General features: G+C 53.2%; 1 protein-coding gene across 2 annotated transcripts in view; it reads left to right on the forward strand.

Annotated features, from left to right (window-relative positions):
- The window catches only part of SCARF2 (scavenger receptor class F member 2), a 70,136-nt gene that overhangs the window by 40,011 nt on the left and 10,776 nt on the right, over positions 1–19,349 (forward strand). For both annotated transcript variants that reach the window (XM_084819705.1, XM_084819706.1), the window contains exons 7-9: positions 4,059–4,162; positions 4,357–4,474; positions 6,392–6,504. In XM_084819705.1, the coding sequence (XP_084675831.1) occupies positions 4,059–4,162; positions 4,357–4,474; positions 6,392–6,504 (335 nt within the window). The remainder of the gene's footprint in view (positions 1–4,058; positions 4,163–4,356; positions 4,475–6,391; positions 6,505–19,349) is intronic.

The raw sequence follows: 19,349 nt of genomic DNA on the forward strand, positions 1-19,349 counted from the left end.
TTGTATAGGATTGCACCGTAAGCAGCTTAAGCTCACTTTTGGCAAGCATCTTCTTCAAAAACAGCTCTTTGAGGAAGCTGTGGTTCTTTGGCCTTCCATCTTCGTCTTCTAAGTGTGCTGATACTGGATGCTTCGTCTTTCTTGGAGAGTCCCGCAGTTCCAAGGACTGCACCGAGAACGTGTTTTGGTATCCTCTTTTGGTTCATGCAGACAAACAGCAACATAAGTACATTCTGTGGTGCAAGACGATCTCTGCTGTCCGTTGCAATCCTTCCAGCTGTGCTGAACAGCCTCTCAGAATAGAAACTTGTTGGAGGGCATGCGAGCTATTAGAGATGGCGGAGAATTCCGCCAGTCCATGGCAGAACGGAACACTTACCCCCGCCTCCACGCAGAATCCTCTTCGGCTGGATCCTCTGGCTCCGGATTGCCAGCGTTACGGCCGCCATGCCGTATCGCTGGACAGCTGCATTTACCTTAAACTAAGGCCTTTACGGCCGCAAATGGCATCCCAGACGCCATTTGCATCCGCAGTCAGTCCTCTTCAGCCAACGATACGGCATGGCGCTCATATTGCTGGTGCTTTGGAGCCAGCCGGCGGCTCTTCAGAATCGCCATGGAGCCGGCCGGCGAGGATTCCGGGGGAAGGAACGGATCGCCTCCCCCCACCTGCGGACCCCTCCCCCCAGACTGGCAGGTAGGGGATTCGTACTTCCCTACAAGCTATCCCACCACAAGGAAGTATAGCAATGGTCCCACATGACATTTGCGCTTCCAGGATAGCACGGGGTTACTAAAGAGCTTTATTAAACTCCGAAACACCATGTTTGGGTCATACATCTAGTTCCTTGCCTACTGATGTAGCTTCTTGTCTTGTGGTGTTCTTTGAGGAATCACTTTCACTCATTTCCCCAAGTCTAATAATGGAGCAGACTTGCAATTTCTAGGTCTTGTTGTATTATGCAGAACCATTAAAAAACTGCTAAGTCAGGGGAGGACAAAGTTGGAGGACCAATTTCTACCCCCTCGAACCTCCTGTTGGCCACACTCTCACGTCACCTCCAAAATCGCTCCCGCCGAATGGCTGCCAACTTTCCGCACCAATTTGGCAATGAGAAGAACGCCTCACTTTCCACTCAAATTTGCAAGATGTGCTGGGACCATGGGCCTTGTTCAATGCAAAATCATGACCCCCTGGGGTTTCCAGGAGCACAATTTTGCATGCAAACAAGGTACAAGCTCCCCGCGCACCATTTTGTAAGAGGGGGGAGTGTGTTTTTTCTCACCGCCACAGCAGTGATTTGGGGGCAGAGGAGGCTGCAAAAAAGGACAAGGGTATACATTTGGTACACAGACAAATCCAGACATGTCCAGAACTGCCTGATGCCATACTAGACTGGCCCCACCTTTTATCATAAAGCAATGCGCACCTACAGACATGTAGTCCTGGACCAAACAGCTGGCCCAGGTATCCATTGTAAGATGCTGTACACTTCTAGGCTGCAGGTCCTGTTGACATTCTATTCTGCCTCTGTCATGGCAAAGAATTAGCATCACTGGGCGCTGGTAAGGCCTGGGTTACAGAGTTCCACTATGGATCAGGTCCTTACCAGGGTTTTAGGCAAGTCAGATTTATTTCCCAATCAATAACGGGGCAGCGCCACAGAGAGCTCCAAGTGGTGCTAAATACCAAAGAGGCTTGTCTGTTTTGTTGCTCCAACAGCTGGCAAACTCAGCCTGAGCCTTAAGAGGACTTGGGTTTCCCAGAGGCTGCCAGCTTCGCCCACATGCTGCATGGGACCTCCTCCCTGAAAGCATGCCTGCTTTAGAAGCCTTTGCCACAGTATGGGCGTAATTTGGGTGTGGTGATGGTTTCAGAACCGGAGTCCTCAGCATCCAAGGATGGCGACACAACCTCTCCCGGGTGCAGGTGGGCTGGTCCTAGGGGCTCTTGTGGGGCTGGGAGCCCTGAGGTGAGAGGAGCACCAATCCATGCTCCCGTGGCCACATCATTTCTGGGTCTGAGAGGTCTATATTAGAGGCTTCCCCTCCTCCTGGGGAGAGGGAATCGGAACCCTGGGTGATGACAGATGCACAGTTCCACCTGTGCAGGCCTTTCGGTTACTCTGAGGTGTTCCTGTAACGGCTGTGCTTGCTCTCAGCTCCTCCCTCAGCGGGAGGTGCCTGGGAGAGGTGAATGAACTCACTGAAATGTGTCCCATCAGCGATGGAGAAGGGATGCCTTCCCTGCTCAGGGAAGCCACGTTTGTTGTGTTCTGTTGCTCTTGGATCCTTTGGATGCCCAGTTTGCTTCCTAGCTAGTGTTTGCCCCAGACTCAACTTGAGTCTTCCCACTACTGGGTGTGGAGATGGTGCGGGAGGCGTAGGACCTGTTGGCGAAGGTGTTCTGCACCTCTTCTATGGCAGTAGTTGTCTGTGGTGCAAAGACAGGTGAGGTTGCATGGATGTAGTCCAAAGCCACCCTTTGGACAGTCTCCGTCTCTCCCCAAGCACACAAGCAGTCTGCTCTGCAGCGCTCACAGCTCACTGCACGTTTGTCACAGCTCATGGCACGGAGGAAGAAACTTCTCTGCCATGCCAGCCGGCTGAGAACCTCCTTTGAAGGAGATGGAGTCACTGCCACAGGGCTGGATCTGACAGGGTCGTTCGAAGAGGCGGTGGCGGCAGATGATTAGTCGTGCGAGCCGTGCAGGCGCACGACAGAACTCGTAGTCAGTCTTTGTCTGAATGACGAAAATACGAAAGTCCATGGGGAGAGCAATCCTGTGGCCCCTAGACAGAGTCGGATTCCTGGGTCCAAGGCCAGAGACAGTGCTCCGACTGCGGACTCAGGAGCCCAAGCTCCCCTCCCTCTCGCAGGTGGCACAGAGAGAACTGCGCTGGCTGCCTCCGCACACTCACAAATGCATGCGAGGAGGGGAGGGGAGGGGTGCCAAGCGGGGCGGCCAGCTGATGAAGAATCCTCCGGACGCCCCAGCCTCCTTCCCTCCCGCTCCGCAGAGCCCCAGGTAGATGGGCAGAATCACCCATCCAGCAAAAATGGAGGACGAGAGGAGCGCGGAGGCAAGGATCATCTCCATGCTGCCCCTGCTCTGCATAGTTCGGAGTTCGGAGGCTGACAGGAATCAGTCAGCCTCCAAGCCTCCTCCAAGTTCGGAGGCTGACAGGAATCCCGATAGGATTGCGCTGTAAATAGCTGTTCAGGCTCGGTACACATATGGGAATGATGAACATAACAGATCCTACCAACAAACTTCCTACTTTCAGATTTCGGCAGCATCCGTAATTGGTAGTGCTAGGAACTGCTCATCCAAAAGGACCCTTTGTGGCCGTGCATGAGATCCTCATCTGCTCCCTCTGGTCCTTGGTGGCTCTCTCCCTGCCCTTCTTGCTCTGTTTCCTCCTTCCTGTACTGTTATCTGGCAGATGACCTTCTCCAATACAGATCCATTTGATCACTAAGGCAGGAGGAGGCCTTGCCGGTTGGACCGCAACCTGCAGATTGCCATCTGGCAACAACTGGAAACGAGCCTTCTCCGTGGTGGCCTCCGCTTGGGGGGATGCCCTTCCCCTCGGTATGCGGGGAGCGCCCCCTGTGGCATGATTTAGGCGCCAGTGGGAGGCCTGTCTTTTCGCCCAGGCCTTGCCTGCCTGATTGTGCGGCCCAGTTCGTTGCCTGTTAGTTCTGTGATTTTAAGTGCTTTGAGAATAGGGCTGTTCGTTTGTTTCGATGGTTTTTAACTGAGACATTTTGTATTCTGTTGTTAAATGTTTTAACTGTGGGTATGTTGTATTCGTGCTGTGAACCACTTCAAGGTCTTTTTAGATAGAGTCAAGCCGTTTCTGAAGAGGTCAGATGACGATGAAGATTTGTCTTCATGCCTTAAGGCATCGGCTAAACGCAGCATTGTGTCTTTCCGTAGGATAATTCCACACCTCCTATGCTTATTAGCACTGCTCCCGTTTTGGGAGGAGGGCCAGCATTGGAGCATCGCCCCCCTCCCCTTTTGCCACTTACCCGTCTCTTCTTTCCTCAGCTGTAACCTGACGTGCCCCGTGGGCCATTATGGTGTCAACTGTGCAGAATCGTGCAACTGCCACGAGGATTCATGCAACCCCTTGACTGGAACCTGCCACATGGGTAAGTGGAAATGTGGACCTAGGTGACATTCCCGGGTCCGCCCTGCCTCAGTGTCCAGGGGCTTATTCAGTTCCTGGGCTGCTAGTTGCCAGCCCCCCCCCCCCCCCCGCTTGGATGTGGGAGTGCTGGAGAAAGCTGTGGCAGTACTCTGTCTGCATGCTCATGGCTGGGTGGCTCTCTTGATGCCCTTTCAGAGGCCAACCAGCGGATAGGAGTCGTCGGAGCGGTGGCCCTCTTGGCTTTGCTGCTCATCCTGCTGCTGTCGCTTCTGAGCTGCTGCTGCGTTTGCCGCAAGAAGGACTGCGCTCGGGAGTAAGTGCTGATGCCGAATCCTCGGTGGATGCCCTTGAAGATTGGGGAGGGGGCCACTGAGGAACCTGGTCTTCCCCCAAGAGGGACAAGGCTGCTGGGGTGACCAGGCTGCAGCAAAGTGCCAGGCCTGGGGGTGGAGGCAATAGGATTCTCCGTTCTGACAGCTGCCAGGCACTCTGGGTTGGCCACAGCTGTCAGGTAAGCTAGACATCTTCCTGACCGAATGCTGAGTACCCTCTTCCTCAGCTGGGAAGGCCAGAGACTGCAGGGCAGGGATCCACCACCTTTTTGGACCCCTAGGCACATTTGGGAATTTGAGAAGCTGCTGTGGGTGGTTCCCACGGAGGGTGTGGCTAGCCCCATAATGGCTGCCATGGGGGCCTGGCTAGTCAAAAGCGAGCTGAAGAGCTCGTGCGGGAGGGGGAGAGAAATGCTGAGGCCGCAGGCTGGGCAGGAGGGGGGAAGCAAGGTAGGGGGGAGAGAAAGAGCAAGGCTAGAGGCTAGAAAGGGAGAGAAAGAAGACTTGCCTAACATTTCCCAAGGCTTTTATTCAAAAAACGTTTTGAAGGACGCAAGGGGTGGAGAGCTTTGTGGGCTCCATTGGAGGTGTTCACAGACTCCGTCTTGGGGACCCCTGCAATGGGGCATGGGCAGCCATATTTAAGGCAAATTGTCTGGACCCCCAAATCCCTGCACCATGGGATGCTAATGCCCATGGGAAGCTGCTGATGGGGGCCCCTCTCACTTCGACATACCGTGCGCAGACCGAGTTATGAGCACAAGCCCCCTTACCGTCTACGAGTATGGAAGGGGCAGGAGGGATGGTGGGGAGATCAGTCGTGGACTGCCAGAGGGAAGAGGCAGGTTTTTAGCAGATGTCTCAGCACACCAATGGAAGAAGGCCGAGTGCCGGGGGTCTAGAGTGCCAGCGTTCCGGTGCTGGGGCACCAGTCTAGGGACAAGAGGATGTCGTTTTGTGTTTCAGAGGACAAGGGTCCCAAAGGAGCAAAGAGAGAGCCAAGGGGCATGGGGGGCAGAGAGCAGAGCAGGTAGAGAAGTGGGCACAAGAGACGGGAGGCCTGAAATGCCGACAAGGGGGTGCTCGGACTCACCTGCAGCAGCGTGAGAGGGCGACATGGGCTGCCCCACTTCAGAGCCAAGCAGCTGTTGGGAGATGCCATTTTTTAACGTTTCCCCATATAAAAACAAAACAGGACTACCACTCCAGAGTAGAGATGTACGGATTTTGTGAAATCCGTTCCGCCTGCCTTCTGCGGAAAGGCAGGTGCCTTTCATTCCATCGTCTGCTCATGGGTGGAATCGGATTTTTTCCAACTGCCTAAATTTACACAAATTTGCACAAATTTGCACTTGCGAAAATGCATAGATCCACACCAGCCTGCCATACCCATGCATTTTCATGCTCTAGCCTATGGGGAAATGTGCATTTTCAACCAGTGTTTGTTTTTTTAATGCATATTTCTACACCAAAATTTGCGTAAAATTCCGGAAAGTAAAAAAAAAAAGGTCTGCAAGTCCATGGACTTCATGAGACTCGGGAAAAGGCAGTCTGCTGCGGAATCCATGGGTCGGATTCATGGAAATCCAAATCCATTTGATTCCGTTGCGGATTTCTCCGGCATCCCTCCACCAGTCCTACCTGCGGGACATCTCACACGGGGGGCATTCAAAGCTCTGTTCCCTCCCACTTCAGCTGCAGGTGCTAACAGTGCATCCCACCACTTCCAGACTCTACCACCTCATTCTGCTGACCAGGCCAAAGGCAGGGGGAAAGAGGGGAGGGGGCAGAAAAGAGGAGTGGCATGACCTCCACCGCGCAGCCCCCGGCCACAGGCTCCCCGTCCATGCTCCTGCTCTCGCCCGAAGTCTTAACGGGGCGCCTGGCCTCTTTTGCAGCGCAAGCTCAGCCCACAAGAAGTCCCCAAGATGTCTCTGCGGCAGGTTCAGCCGCATCAGTATGAAGCTGCCACGGATTCCTCTTCGCCGTCAGAAACTGCCAAAAGTTGTAGGTAAGGAAGATGCCTCCCCACAAGCCCTGTCCTGGGCCCATCCTGTGAATGACTGCTTGGGTGGCTTTAATGGGGGATTAGACAAATTCATGGAGGACAAGGCTATCAGTGGCTACTAGTCACGATGGCTAGGTATTATCTCCAGTCACTGGCATGGCCAGGGTTGAGGGGGCACTGAGAAAGATGCCCTCTGGCCCCCTCCACGCCTGGGCACTTCCATCTCCCAGTTTCTCTCCCCTTCACACTCTTTCTCTCTTTTTGCTCTTTCTTTGCTCTTTCTTTTCCCCTCCCACCTTTACGAGGCAACATCGCTTTCTCTCTCTCTTTCTCTCTTTTAACTTCTAGAAGAGCGTGGGTGTGCTGCAGCGCAAAGCTGTAGTTGCATCCTGCATCTTGATTTCCCCAGTCCCAGCATGCCTCTGGGCCCATGTCAGGCAGCCTGGAGATCATCTGGCGAAACGAAGGTGCTGCGTGCAACTGCATCTTCCTCTGCAGTACGCCTGACCTCTTCTTCTAAAAGTGAAAGGGAGAGAGAGAGAGAGAGAAGGTGCCGCTGTCTGCCAGGAAAGCCAGCCCAAAGAGAGCGAGTGAGCAGAGCACTGGTGGGAGGAGAGCGAGTGGAGCACCGGGGGGGGATGAAGCACTGGGGGGGGCTGCCTTTGTGGGGCCCCTGGACTGCAGGGCCCAAACCTCTGCCCAGTGGTCTGACCCTGGTGACACCTCTGCTTCCAGTATCAGAGGGATTCCGCTTGCTGGGGGAAATGTGCAGGAGGGTGCTGTTGCACTCCTATCCTTGTGAGCTTCTCATTGGGGCATCTGGTTGGCCATGGTGGGAACAGAATGCTGGACTAGAGAGGCTTTTCTTGTGGCCTTAACCTGGCCTGAGTGATAAAAAGCAGAGGGGGAGCGGGAAGCCCCCAGAAAGACTTTCCAAAGGAGAAGCATCACTAGTCTTTGTCTGTATCGCTGCCCACCAATTGTATGACATCAAGTTGCTGTTGTAGACGGATGGGTGATATGTATGTGCCAAAGATTCAGAATTCTAGTCACGACGATGCAGATTTCATGGTGCGACCGGATCCTTCCTAACAGAAAGGTTAACAGGGCTCTAGGTCTTTTCCTCCCCACCCCCTTTTGAGTGAAGGCAAATGCTTTTTTGCCCTCAGTGACGTCATAGAGCAAAAACTGATTGGCTGCATGGCACCATGATGTCATCATGATCAATGAGTGATCCCTGATTGGCTGGGATTACCAGTGAAGAAGTCCTTTCAGGGTTGTTGTTTTAAAAAATGGCAACAAAACAGCACATCGGGGAATCAAAAACCGCGAAGAAAAATAGGCAAAAGAGTATAATGGGGGTTTGCAGACCTGCCCTGCAGCCTGTGCTCCAAATCCCAAACTTCATGAAGAATTTTATGCAGCACTAATGGAGTCTTGATTCCAGGCCATTCTCTCGTTACGCATTTGTGATGTGGCCAGCATTTTTAGCGCTCAGCTTCTCCAACTCCCTCCTCTCCCTCCGGCTGGCGAAGCACGGGGGTCCGTCCCTGACCCTGAAAAGTGCAGCTGAGAGCAACGGGAACCGTTTTCCCAATGAAACAATAACAAGTGCTGTGTTTACAGAAGCATGCTGGGTAGTGGGTTTTTCCCCTCGTAGAATAGAGGCTCCTTCTGTGAAGCGAAGGCACCGACTGAATGGGTCTGTGTATGGGCCGTTTCCTGGCACTTGCCGCTGCGTGGAGGTTTTATGTAAACAGGGGTGGCGAGAGCTCTCCCCTTGGCCGCTGTTGCCTTAAAGGCCGAGGCGGGCAGCTCCCTCCTCGGGGGGTGCCGAAGAGGAGGGCGCGTTGTGCGGTGTGTACTTCGCACAGTCACTCAGGGCCGTAGGAGAAAATTCAGGGTCCTCATTCATAACGCTGTCTCTTTCCCCTGCCCCTCCAGACTGACACATGGAAGAAAATAAGATTGCAGGATCAGACCAGAGTCCACGATCCTGTTTCCGACAGTGCCTACTAGCCAGATGCCCCGTTGGGGAAACTCACAGCCACCAACGGTTCCCTGTGGCTGGGTCTCCAGGCATCTCCTAGGACCCCGAACCATACTGTACACAAGAGTTCATTTTAGTTGTCATGACTCATACCCATGGAGAGACCTCCGCCACCCCTCCTCCCCCATTAATTTGGCTAATTCCTTTTTAAAGACACTTATTTATTGACTTGCTTCATTAACTACTCACTATACTTTTAAACCTCCAAGTCTCTGGGCAGTGTACAATACACTAAAAACATAAAATGCAAGCAATGAATAAAAACAGCACATAATACAACCAAGGTAAAATGAACGGCAAAGAGTAAAAACACTCCGGCACGTAAGACCAAAGTAAAACTAGCAGCAAAACATGCAGTGTTCTAAAAGTACTAGAATAGTTATTTAAAAGCCGGGGAGAATAAAAAGGTCTTCACCTGGCAGTGGCCAGGCAAGCCTCTCTGGGGAGGGCACTCCACAACCATGGTGCTGCCACCGAAAAGGCCCTCTCCTTAGTAGCCACCCACCTCTCCTCATTTGGCAGGGGCACCTGGACCTTACTGTCTGGGTAGGTAAATATAGGGGGAGATGCTCCATCAGATCATGTCGTGGCTCTAAGCTGTTTAGGGCTGTAAAGCTTAAAAACAGCACTTTGAATTGGTCCCTGAAACGGACTGGCAGCCAATGCGGATGGAGATGTACTGGCACAATAGGATCATATTGACTAGTCCCAGTTCACAGTCTAGCCACCCGATTTTGAACTTACAGAAGTTTCCAGACTGTTTTCAAAGGCAGCCCCGCATATCACACATTGCAAGAATCCAAACGGGAACCCCGAGCGTGAATAACGGCCCAAGGCTATCTGAGCCAGAGGGCATGGCCACATCTCGTGTTTTGCTGGTTTGCACAATAACACGCCCGTCTCTTCTTCTTTCCAGAATCATTGTGTAATGACTTAGGGCAGAGGTGGGCGCCATGAGCCCTTCCAGAAGTTGTTGGACTGCACTTCCCATCATCCTTCACCAATGGCTATGCTGGCTGATGGGCACTGCAGTCCAACAACATCTGGAGGGCCATAAGTTGCCCACCCCTGGATTAGGACCAAACTATTCATGACACTAACATCTCACGTATCGTTGCATGGATCCTTTTCCTACCTGCAAAGCGCAGCCAGGGGAGCAATCAGGATTGGATCATGGTGGGCGGGGGGGCAGGGAGTTTAAACTTTCCTCCCACACTGCACCCCCCGAAGTCCCCTCCCCCGGCTCCGATTTGGCATGCGTGGGACGCTCCCATTAGTGCCAGTGAAACCTTTCCCCGGTGCTAAGCAGGAGCTCTTGGGAGGGGCAGTCTTGCCAAGGCCATGACACAGGCGGAAAGGGTTAAATGCCATGGTCCTAATCCAGATTGCACTGTATGCAGATTTTTTTAAAGACTTATGCAGCTATATGTGATATTTGTAGTTTGGCCCTAAGTCGCTTTCTGGAAAAGGTGGCCCTTGCTTTGCACCGAAGGCAGCCCCCCCCCCCCCCGAGCACATGATTGATTGATTGATTGATTGCATTTCTATCCAGCCCAATAGCCGAAGCTCTCCAGACGGTTCACAACAATTTAAACTATGAAATACAGCATGATAAGATACAATATAGAAGTTTAAAACTACAGTACAAAATAAAAATATAAAATATGAACAAAAATAAACTTTAAACTTGCTGCATACGTTTTCCACTTACATGCAGGCTGTGTGTGTGTGTGTGTGTGTGTGTGTGATGCTGTATTTCAGTGTTCCTTGAGAGATAAATGTCATTTGGGGGTCCCCCTGAGCTGAGGGCCTATTGAACCTTTAAACTCAGAGCTGATGTAGGGTTGCTGCCCAGCATAGCTGGAAAGATGCCAGTTCAAATCTCGCCTCAGTAGGTGGCCGTAGGTAAGCCATGCCTTCTCTCCCTCCCTCTCTCTCTCAGCCTCCACAACCTCAATCTGCAGTTGTGGGATAATAACACTGGCATACCTTTCAATGTCATTGCAAGGATTACCGAAATAATGTGAAGAATTTTCAACGTTCCAAAAAAGCTATGCAAGGGCAAAATTGCACGTTACGTGGGAATCCGTGACTGGAAGGTCTCCCGATGTATTTCTTTTTGTTTTGTTTTGATTTTTTTTATGAAAAGCAACAAAAACTAAAGAGAACAAGGATCAGGTCAAGTACACTGAAAGAGACAGAAATACATCTGTCTAGCTGACTGTCAGCATACGTTATCATAAGTAATTCATGTTGTTGTATGTTATTTTCTCCTCCCTTTAACCACTGATAACATCCCAACAAAAAGAAGAATAAGCTGTCTCCTTACAGCAGTCATGGAAGGGGGGAAGGAGGGGGAAATCGGGGCTGAACAGCTCTCCCCACACACACACCCCACCCCAAGAGTTGCTGTTAGTCGCACAGGGCAAAACCTATGGGCACCTGGACTGTGCCTGTATGTTTTCCACTCTGGGGCTAATAGCTCGGAGCAGAGTGGCGGAAAGGATGAACCCCCTCTTTCCCCCATGCCTCAGCACCAGTCCATGTTTGGGCCCCTGTGTCTGCTTTTTGGCAAAGAAAAAAGAAGCCTCAGATGGCCTTCCCTCTGTCCCATCAGGCAGGACAGCTAGACTGGTGAGGACAAGGGAGAGGGCCTTCTCTGTGGTGGCCCCCACTCTGTGGAAATCCCTCCCTAGGGAACTCCGCCATGCCCCTTCTTTAATGAGCTTCCGCCATGCATTAAAACATGGTTGTTCAGGCAGGCATTTGGGGTGGGTTAGGGTATTTTTAGAAATATGATGTTTTAAAGTAGAATTTTATTGTTTTAAAACTGTTTGTATTGCTGTACATCGCCCAGAGTGGCCGGGTGACCGGCCAGATGGGTGATTAAGACATTCAATAAATAAATAAATAAGTATGTACGTATCGGGACATCTAATCACAGATCTGGCATGTAATGTACAGTTTGGCCCGATGGTTGATGAGTAAATTAGGCCAGATCCCAGACCCAGAACCTGAATTGCATGTCAGGTCCCAGGTCTTGGCGCCTCAGCGATAACTGTGCTTCTGAGCCCTGCGCAGAGTGCCCTGTTCCTCGCAGCTAGATGTGGGATTAAGGGTTCCCGCTCAGGTGGCTGCAGGGCCTGACCGTCTCCTGCAGACAGTAATCAGCGGGACGCAGAACTGTAGCCTCCGCCCCGTCATGATACGGCACGGTAAGCGACACGTGCCCCCTGGGCTGGATGCGGCCCTCCTGGCCTTCTTTGTGGACTTCTCTGCTGCTGGTGGTAAATTTACTGCAGCAGTGGCAAAGACCTGGCATAACAGGAGCGCGTACCCTGTTTCAAAGCAGTTTATGGGGGGAGGGGCTGCCCCTGCGCTGCATCGTTGCATTTCTGCAGCAAATTCAGTGGCACAGCAGCAGGGGCAGGGATGCCCCGGGGGTTCCAGCGGAGGAAAGGGGCATCGGCCCAGCCCTGCGTTTTGGGGCCAGCAGGGCACATAACTCAGTGGTGGGGCACTTGGTTTTCCTGCAGAAGGGTCCCAGATTCGACCTCCGGTGGGTTGACCTCGCGCTGCAAGGTGGGAAAGGCCTTTTCCCGCCCCAGGCCTTGGGCAGCTGCCACCACTCCGAGTGGGCCCTCCAGGGCTCAATGGCCCGGCGATCTGACAGCAGCGTGGCAGCGTCCCGCGTTGGCCACCGCCTCCCACAAAAGGCCCTTGCAGGCCGTCCTCAGCGGGTCCCACACCCCAGGACGACACTTGGCAGCCCCAGCCTGTGCCGTGAAGCAGCTGATTAGCGCTCTTGCCGGGGCGCGCTCTCCCGCCTGCGCGCGCCCCCTCGGAGGCAGGCCTTGCGCCGCCTTCCTCCACTGCCAGAGGGCTGTTATTTCACTGGAATGAAATGCTTTGGTCACAGGCCCCTTTGTTTGGCTTGGCACGCAGGCCTTGCCATATGTTCTTCTGATTATCCGGCCCTTGCTGCGGAGGGCTGGGGCCCTGCGCGGCCACAGCGAGAAAAGGGGGGGGACCCAGGCTGGAGCCGTTAGCAAACCAGGGCAGCGTGCCCTCTCCTCCTGTCTTGGTTTCCGTTGTCTGTCTGTCTGTCTGTCTGACTCACTTTCTTTCGTTCTAGGTGCTGGTGCATTATAGAGAAAGCCAGCCTCCCAGGGCCTGTGCGCTTTCAGCACCTTTCCCCAATGTGGCGCCCACCAGATGTGCTGAACTACAAGTCCCATCACCCCCAGCCAGCGTGGCCATGATGAGAAGTGTAGTCCAACACACCTGGAGGGCACAAGGCCGGGGAAAGTGGGTTTTCAGTGTGTTTGTGAGCACAGCAAAGAAGGGCGCAATTTCGCATCCAGCCAGATCCTCTAGGATGCCTACAAACAGGATAAAAGCAACAGATTCCCCTGCCCCAGTTGTCTGCCCCCAGCACCTGGGGCTTAGGGGTAGATTGCTTCTGCCCATGGAGGTTCCAGTTAACTATCAGTGTGTGTGTGTGGGGGGGTCCCCATTGCTTGTAGGAAGCAGAAAGGTGTGACATGCAAGCACCTGGGGGCTAAATATAGCCCCGTGCACAGGCGCTTAATCTCCAGGCCAATTTTGACTTGGCCCCAGAGCACGGGAGCTCTTTTCCGGACTCCTTGCCGGCCCTCGCGCCTGCCCGCCCTGGCTCGAGCAGGGGTTCTGAGCAGGCGTAACCTTTCTGTTCCGGGCTGCAGAAGGCGCTGTTTATGCAGTAGCTGAGGAAGTCATTCATTCTGCACTGGGACGTCCGGCTCCTCTGTGGCCGTTCAAGCGCCTTTTGATCTATGGGGATCTCTGCCCTCCTTGCTGCCAAGGCATTTTGGCTTCCCCAGGAGGAGAAAGGCGCCTGGGCCCTCTCCAGCTCCTCCTCCTGAATAGGAAGGGGAGGCGAAGGCACGTCCCGTGTCTTCACAGCAATCCCAAGGAGCTCCTGCAGCAGTGAGGCCTCAGGACCAGGCTGGCAGCAGCGGGCCAGCGATTCCTTCCATGGCAGCTGCCTGACTGTCGCAGCCTCCTTGCAGGTGGCGGAAGGTTCGTCTCGGTGGGCCAGAGCCCACCGCTCCCATCCTGCCTCAAGGGAAATGAGGAGCGAGGCAGATCCCCTCCCGGCCCTGGCTTTCCCTCCAGCTGTCTCGGGAGCGAGCAGTGCGGAACTGCTCTCCATGGCTGGGAGCGGCCAGCGCCTTTGGCCAATACTGCAGCTCCCCGGCTCCATGCAGATGCCGCCTTTCCTCTCTATATCAGCCTCCTCCAACCAGGTGCCCTCTGGAGGTGTTGGACTACAACTCCCAGCATCCTCCAAGCAGAATTGGTTACTATCTGGAGGTGGAGGGAAGAGTAACCTGGCCAGTGAGTGGTGGAAAGCAGGGGGGCTCTTGAACTAGGGAGCTGCCCCCAGGTCCCTTGCACCATTGCAGGGCTTGCCAGGGCTCCCTTTCTGTTGGGCCAGGGACCCAGTGCTGAGAAGTGCCAGCACCCTTGGGTGGGCCCTTCCCCTGGCAACTGCTCTACCTTAGCCTGGTCGGATGCTGCCATGACTCTATGTCTTCCTAGATCCCTTTGCCTCTCACACGTGCCTCTGTCTGTCTGTACCCTCCACACTGGACAGGGATATCAGGCACACTAATGATCTTGACAAGCCAGCCTCTCTTTTCATGGGGTCTGCCGGGGAAATAGGTGCACGATCTTGTATTGGGCGCAGAATTCCACTTCCTGACAATCTCAACATCCGTTCTGAAAAACACCAGTTTCTAGTTTCCTTAATGGCTTTGTAGATATGGTTCAAAGCATGTGGACCATGCCTGCTGAGATCTGAGAAGCCAAAGGGGTGGCCAAACAAGATTCCCAGTGCAGTGGGCCCGGGGCGTGTGTGTCAGTGTGCCACATAACTCCTTGACCCTCTCTCTTTGGCTTCATGCCCTACTTGTGGGTTTCTCAGAGGCACCTGACTGGCCACGCTTGGAAGCAGGAAACTAGATGGGCCTCTGGTCTGATCGAGCAGAGCTCTTCTTACATTTGTAGCGAAAGTGAGCCTATCAGTAGCTGTTAACCATCATAGCCAAATGGAGCCCCCATGTACAGAGGCAGTGTGTCTTGAATACCAGATGCTGGGAACCACCAGAAGGAAAGGGATCCTGCCCTTATACCCAGCTTTTGGGCTTCCTGGAAGCACCTGGCTGGGTGCTCTTGGAAACAGGATACCAGGCTAGATGGAACTTTTGGTCTGGTCCAGCAGGGCTGCTGTTATGTTCCTTGTGGCCGTCGAAGTCAGAATACATTCTGCAAACAGAGACAATTCATCTTGACTTGCATTTTGTCAGCTGACCTCAAAATGCAGCTTTGTGCTTGATGTTTAGTGCCAGACTAAAACAGGCTAGTACCAGACTTGTCGGAGAATTTTTGAATCATTAATTTCAAATGAGCAACCTTGCATTTGGATGTTGTCCATTTCAAACATTTCCATCCCTGTGTCTCACCAAACACTAAAAAACCACTTTGGGTTTTGCATTGCACGGTTGGAATTCTCTCCCCCTTGTGCTGGGGTTCTACAGAGCCTCACGCTTGCTGGCCTCTTTTGCACTGGGCTCCCCAGCCCTCATTTCTGGCTTGCATTCACCCTTCCAAGTCACAGATCAGAAGCTGCCATATGCCGTGTCAAAGAGTCTATCTAGCTCTACACTAAGTGACACAAAAGTCTTTTCCAGCCCTACCAGGAGATGCTGGGGATGGAACCTGAGATCTTCTGCATGCACAGCACGTGCTCCACCCCTGAGCTACGGCCCTTCGCCCAGGCAAAATGCTCATTCACTGGTTTTCTCATGTGCTGCCATTATGGCTCCCTCTTACCTCTGGTTGTCCTTGTCCGTGGGAAAAGGCTGTCCTTGTTTCATCCCTTAAGGTGGGGATGAGGAACCTCCAACCCATGGGCTGGATGAGACCCACCTCCAGGGTTCCCCATCCACCAACAAGCTACTTGTGCAGTTATCTCCGATGAGGTAAGAGAGTATTTAAAAGGCAATTAACCTTTAAATGCCCTACAAAGGATCCAGCTGTTGCAAAGATTTAGAGCTGAGCATTTTGTTTACTTGTGAGTAGACATGCAGAGGCTTGATATTTAGGATGCTGTTTGGAAGTGCTGCCAAGCAATGTAGCTCTGCCTGCTTCTGAAAGGACCGTTAAATGGTGGTAATCACACTTGGGCCCACACCCTCCGCCTTTGGCTCCCAAGACCTTTTCCCTTTGCAACTGTGCCCTTGGGCTGAAAAAGGTTCCCTGCCCCTGGGTTAAGGAGATTTGGGGAAAGGGGCTTTCAAAAATGCTGCTGCAGTGCATTTCTAGAGAGCTGCCATTCTTTTTCCCCTTCTCACCATCTCAAAAGTTAAATCTCCAAGCATCTTGTCTCTAGTGCGCATGCATGCGCATGAACTCTCTGGACCATGTATGCTGAAGTTCCTTTTGAATGGCTGTCAACCTTCTGTGACAGTCCTCTTGTTCTAATGTATGCAAGCAGAAAAGGGCTCTCTTTGGCTTTTAAATTGGACTTTTACAGGGTAATGAATACCACATAGAGGAGGCACAGAAGTGTCTTTTGCAGTGGAGGCTGGTGGCTCCATGCCAGTGGGGTGGTGAATCTGGAGTTCCCCAAGGTGCAAACACAGATGTCCAAGACACACGTGTCTCTCTTTTAATCTGTGAAATACTGGAGGATTCTTCCTAGATGATGATTTTTCCACCGAGACCCCCCATCTACCCACCCCGAGCCTCAATTCCACCAAGCTGCATTTTTTGCTGTCCCAAAAGGTGCACAACCCACAGCCTTGGTTCTTCATTCCACCCTGTTGTCTGGCCTCCTTCTCTAGCGCTAGGGAGCGAGGGCTGGGGCTTCCCTGATGAGAGCTGGTCCACAAGGCAGGCCATTGAGAACGTGGAGCAGCAGGGACAGAAACTCTCCGGTGAGGAGGGGGAAAGCAAGAGGCCCACAGGAAGTGGCCCAGCTTTCTCGCAGTCGCTCTTGGCGTGATTTATTTGGCAACGAATCACCCAGAACCAGATGTCTGAGCGTAGAGCAGCTACAGGAAACACAGCATCCCTTGAGGTTTGCTCTGCACAGAAGCTATCCTGTTTGGGGGTCTTCTTGGCCCTGGGCTGCCAAACCAGCAGTCCCCAGCCCCTTTTGCAGTGCATTCTGGGGCGGCTGAAAGCTAAACTGTGACACGTTACACTGGATATTCGGAGACTTGGTCTCCCAATGTTTTACTTCAAGGCAGCCATGGGGGGGGGGGGTGCTCTGAATTTTATCAGAGCAGCAGTGCTGGGTGAGGGGGTATTTGAACCTCTGGCCCACACTATTGTCCAGATCAAAATTGCCCTCCTCAGTGGGGGAGGGGAGGAATTAACAGGTCTTTGCCCCATGGGGGTGGCAGGAGAATACAATGTGTGCTAGTGACTTTGTGGTTATTTTCCCATGTTGTGTAAAATGTTGTGTGGGCTTTCTAGAGGAAATTAAAAAAAATGTGCTGGTTCACAGTTGCTACTCTGCACATCATCAAAGGCATTCTGTCCTTATATTGATTTTAAAGTTGCTCCCTCTCAAAAGGGAGAGGGACTCCAGACATGCACCATGGCTCCAGCCTGAGGCATGGAGCCTTTGGAAGCAGACACCGGCAGCAAGGCCAGCCTCAAAGGCAGGCATGGCCGGGCAGCTGCTGAGGGCCCCCGCCCCCGCCCAGGCCCACAGACAAAAGCCCCCCAGGCTTGCTCCCCCTCTTCTCCACCGCAGCTGCTTGTTCGCCTGCCCCTCGCGCTGGCCCAGACAGCAGTGGTGAGGAGGAGGAGGAGATGCGGGCGGTGACAAGGGCAGTGAGAAGATCGGCTCGCTGCGGGAGGGGGCCTTGGCCAAGGGCCCTCTGAAACCTGGCGCCAGCTCCAGGCAGAAGGGCCGAGTCCATCAGCCAGGGCACTTCCAAACCCTGGACTGCAGGCCCAAGTCGTGTGGCTGAGCTGCTGTTTTCAAAAGCCAGCTCGGAAGCTGGTGCTGGGTGGCAGGCAAAGAAGCCAGCTCCATCCTCCCACCTGTGGATGGGAATACTCTAGCCCTCCCTCCCTCCTGCAGCAAAGAGCACCTGGCAAAGGGGGATACAGACCAGGTGGATACAGACAACCGTTTGACCATTCCTGATTGCATCACACATCTGCACCTGACACGAACGTGTGGCGCAGGGCGCTTGGCACCAATGGGAGCCTCCTTCCCAGTGCAAACAGCAGCTTGCGGAGGGGCTGGAAGGCCGAGGCAGGGTCCTCGTCCGGCCACAGCAGAGGGAGAAAGGGTTAAACTCAGCTGCCCCACAGAGCGTGATGCAACAGCTATTTGCATTTCAAAAAAGCTTTGTTCCAGCTGAAGAGAGGATTCCTGATTTTGGCCTCTCTCATGGGGAGCAGCAGACACACTGTCAAGCAGGGGCTGCTGGGGGAGCAATGCAAGCTCACCCTGCAGGCTTAAACCTGGTGGAACCACCATTCCTTCTTCCTGAGGGATCCTGGAAACGGTACCTCTCTAAATTGGCAAGTATTTGGGGCTTGCTTGGCTTCGTGTGCTGGGGCGGGTGGGGAGGGCGTTGGTAAAAGACACTTGGATAGAGTTTTCTTTAAAAGTAACATGTCTTTCGCATGTTATAAAAATTGTAAATACTAAAACAGGGAAATGCAAAATCACCGTACAGAACAAACTCGGTGTTTCCAGACTCTGATTCCCTCCTTACGTGGGAGGGAGCAGTATTTGCAGGGGGGATTGTCATGGACACACACACACCCGACACACACATGCACGGCCCCCTCGGCTCTATGTTTTTGCGAGAGGCTGAGGGGGAGTTGTTTTGCACTGTTTTCCGCCCAGCTGGCTCCAAGACAAAAAGAAACCTGCCTGTGCAGGAAGACGAGCGTTGGCCCGCGGGGTCAGGGGGAATCATCCGGCTTGGGGCATCCTAGGCACCCCCTCGCATCTGCCATTGCTTCCCTGAAAATCCCCCTCCTAGATATACATCAGGAACACACTTGCCGGGGGCACCTGGAGTGGCGCAGCCAGGACCGGAGCCTGGGGACAAGGGTCTGGCCCCCCAAAACGCACACGTGCACATGATCAGAGTATTACTGTCATCAGGGTTGGCAAGCATTCCGATGTCAACAGCATAGCAGCCGTTGTAAAGCCTGGCATGGTGGTCGGGGCAGGGGAGGAAGAGAGGCGAGTTGTGCGCTCCGCAACTGAAGCTTCGCACACAGCTGGCCACAGGATCCCATGAGACCATTTAAGTCCAGGGTCTAAAAATTGCCTAACTGTGCCAGTCTGAACGTGTAATGCTGCCCTGAGGGACAATGGTTCCCTAACTGAGTTTCGGTGCCCCCACCCCCAAGCTACAGTCCTCAGGACTGTATGGAAGGAAGAGACATCAAATCTACATAAGGCCAGTGGAGGCTGGTGGCTGCGATGTCAGTGGGGCGGCGAATCCCCTCCGGGTTTCAGTCAGAACTCTAAAGTTGCTCTGCACCTTGGATAGCTCCTTTAGAGTTCTGACTGAAACCCGAAGGGGATTCGCCACCCCACTGACATCGTAGCCTTCAGCCTTGACTGCATGCGGCTGTAGCATAGGTATTCCTAAAGTAGGAGAGAGAAGAGAGTGTGTGGACGCTGAGTTCCTGGCAACAACTGATTATCGTTAATTTTATACAGTCATCATAGTTATTATTGCTAGCTGCTTTTAACTGAAATTTGCAC

The sequence above is a fragment of the Heloderma suspectum genome, chromosome 13 (genome assembly GCF_057233095.1).
Source record: "Heloderma suspectum isolate Gila_16-S chromosome 13, 16-S_ref, whole genome shotgun sequence".
Classification (NCBI taxonomy): domain Eukaryota; kingdom Metazoa; phylum Chordata; class Lepidosauria; order Squamata; family Helodermatidae; genus Heloderma; species Heloderma suspectum.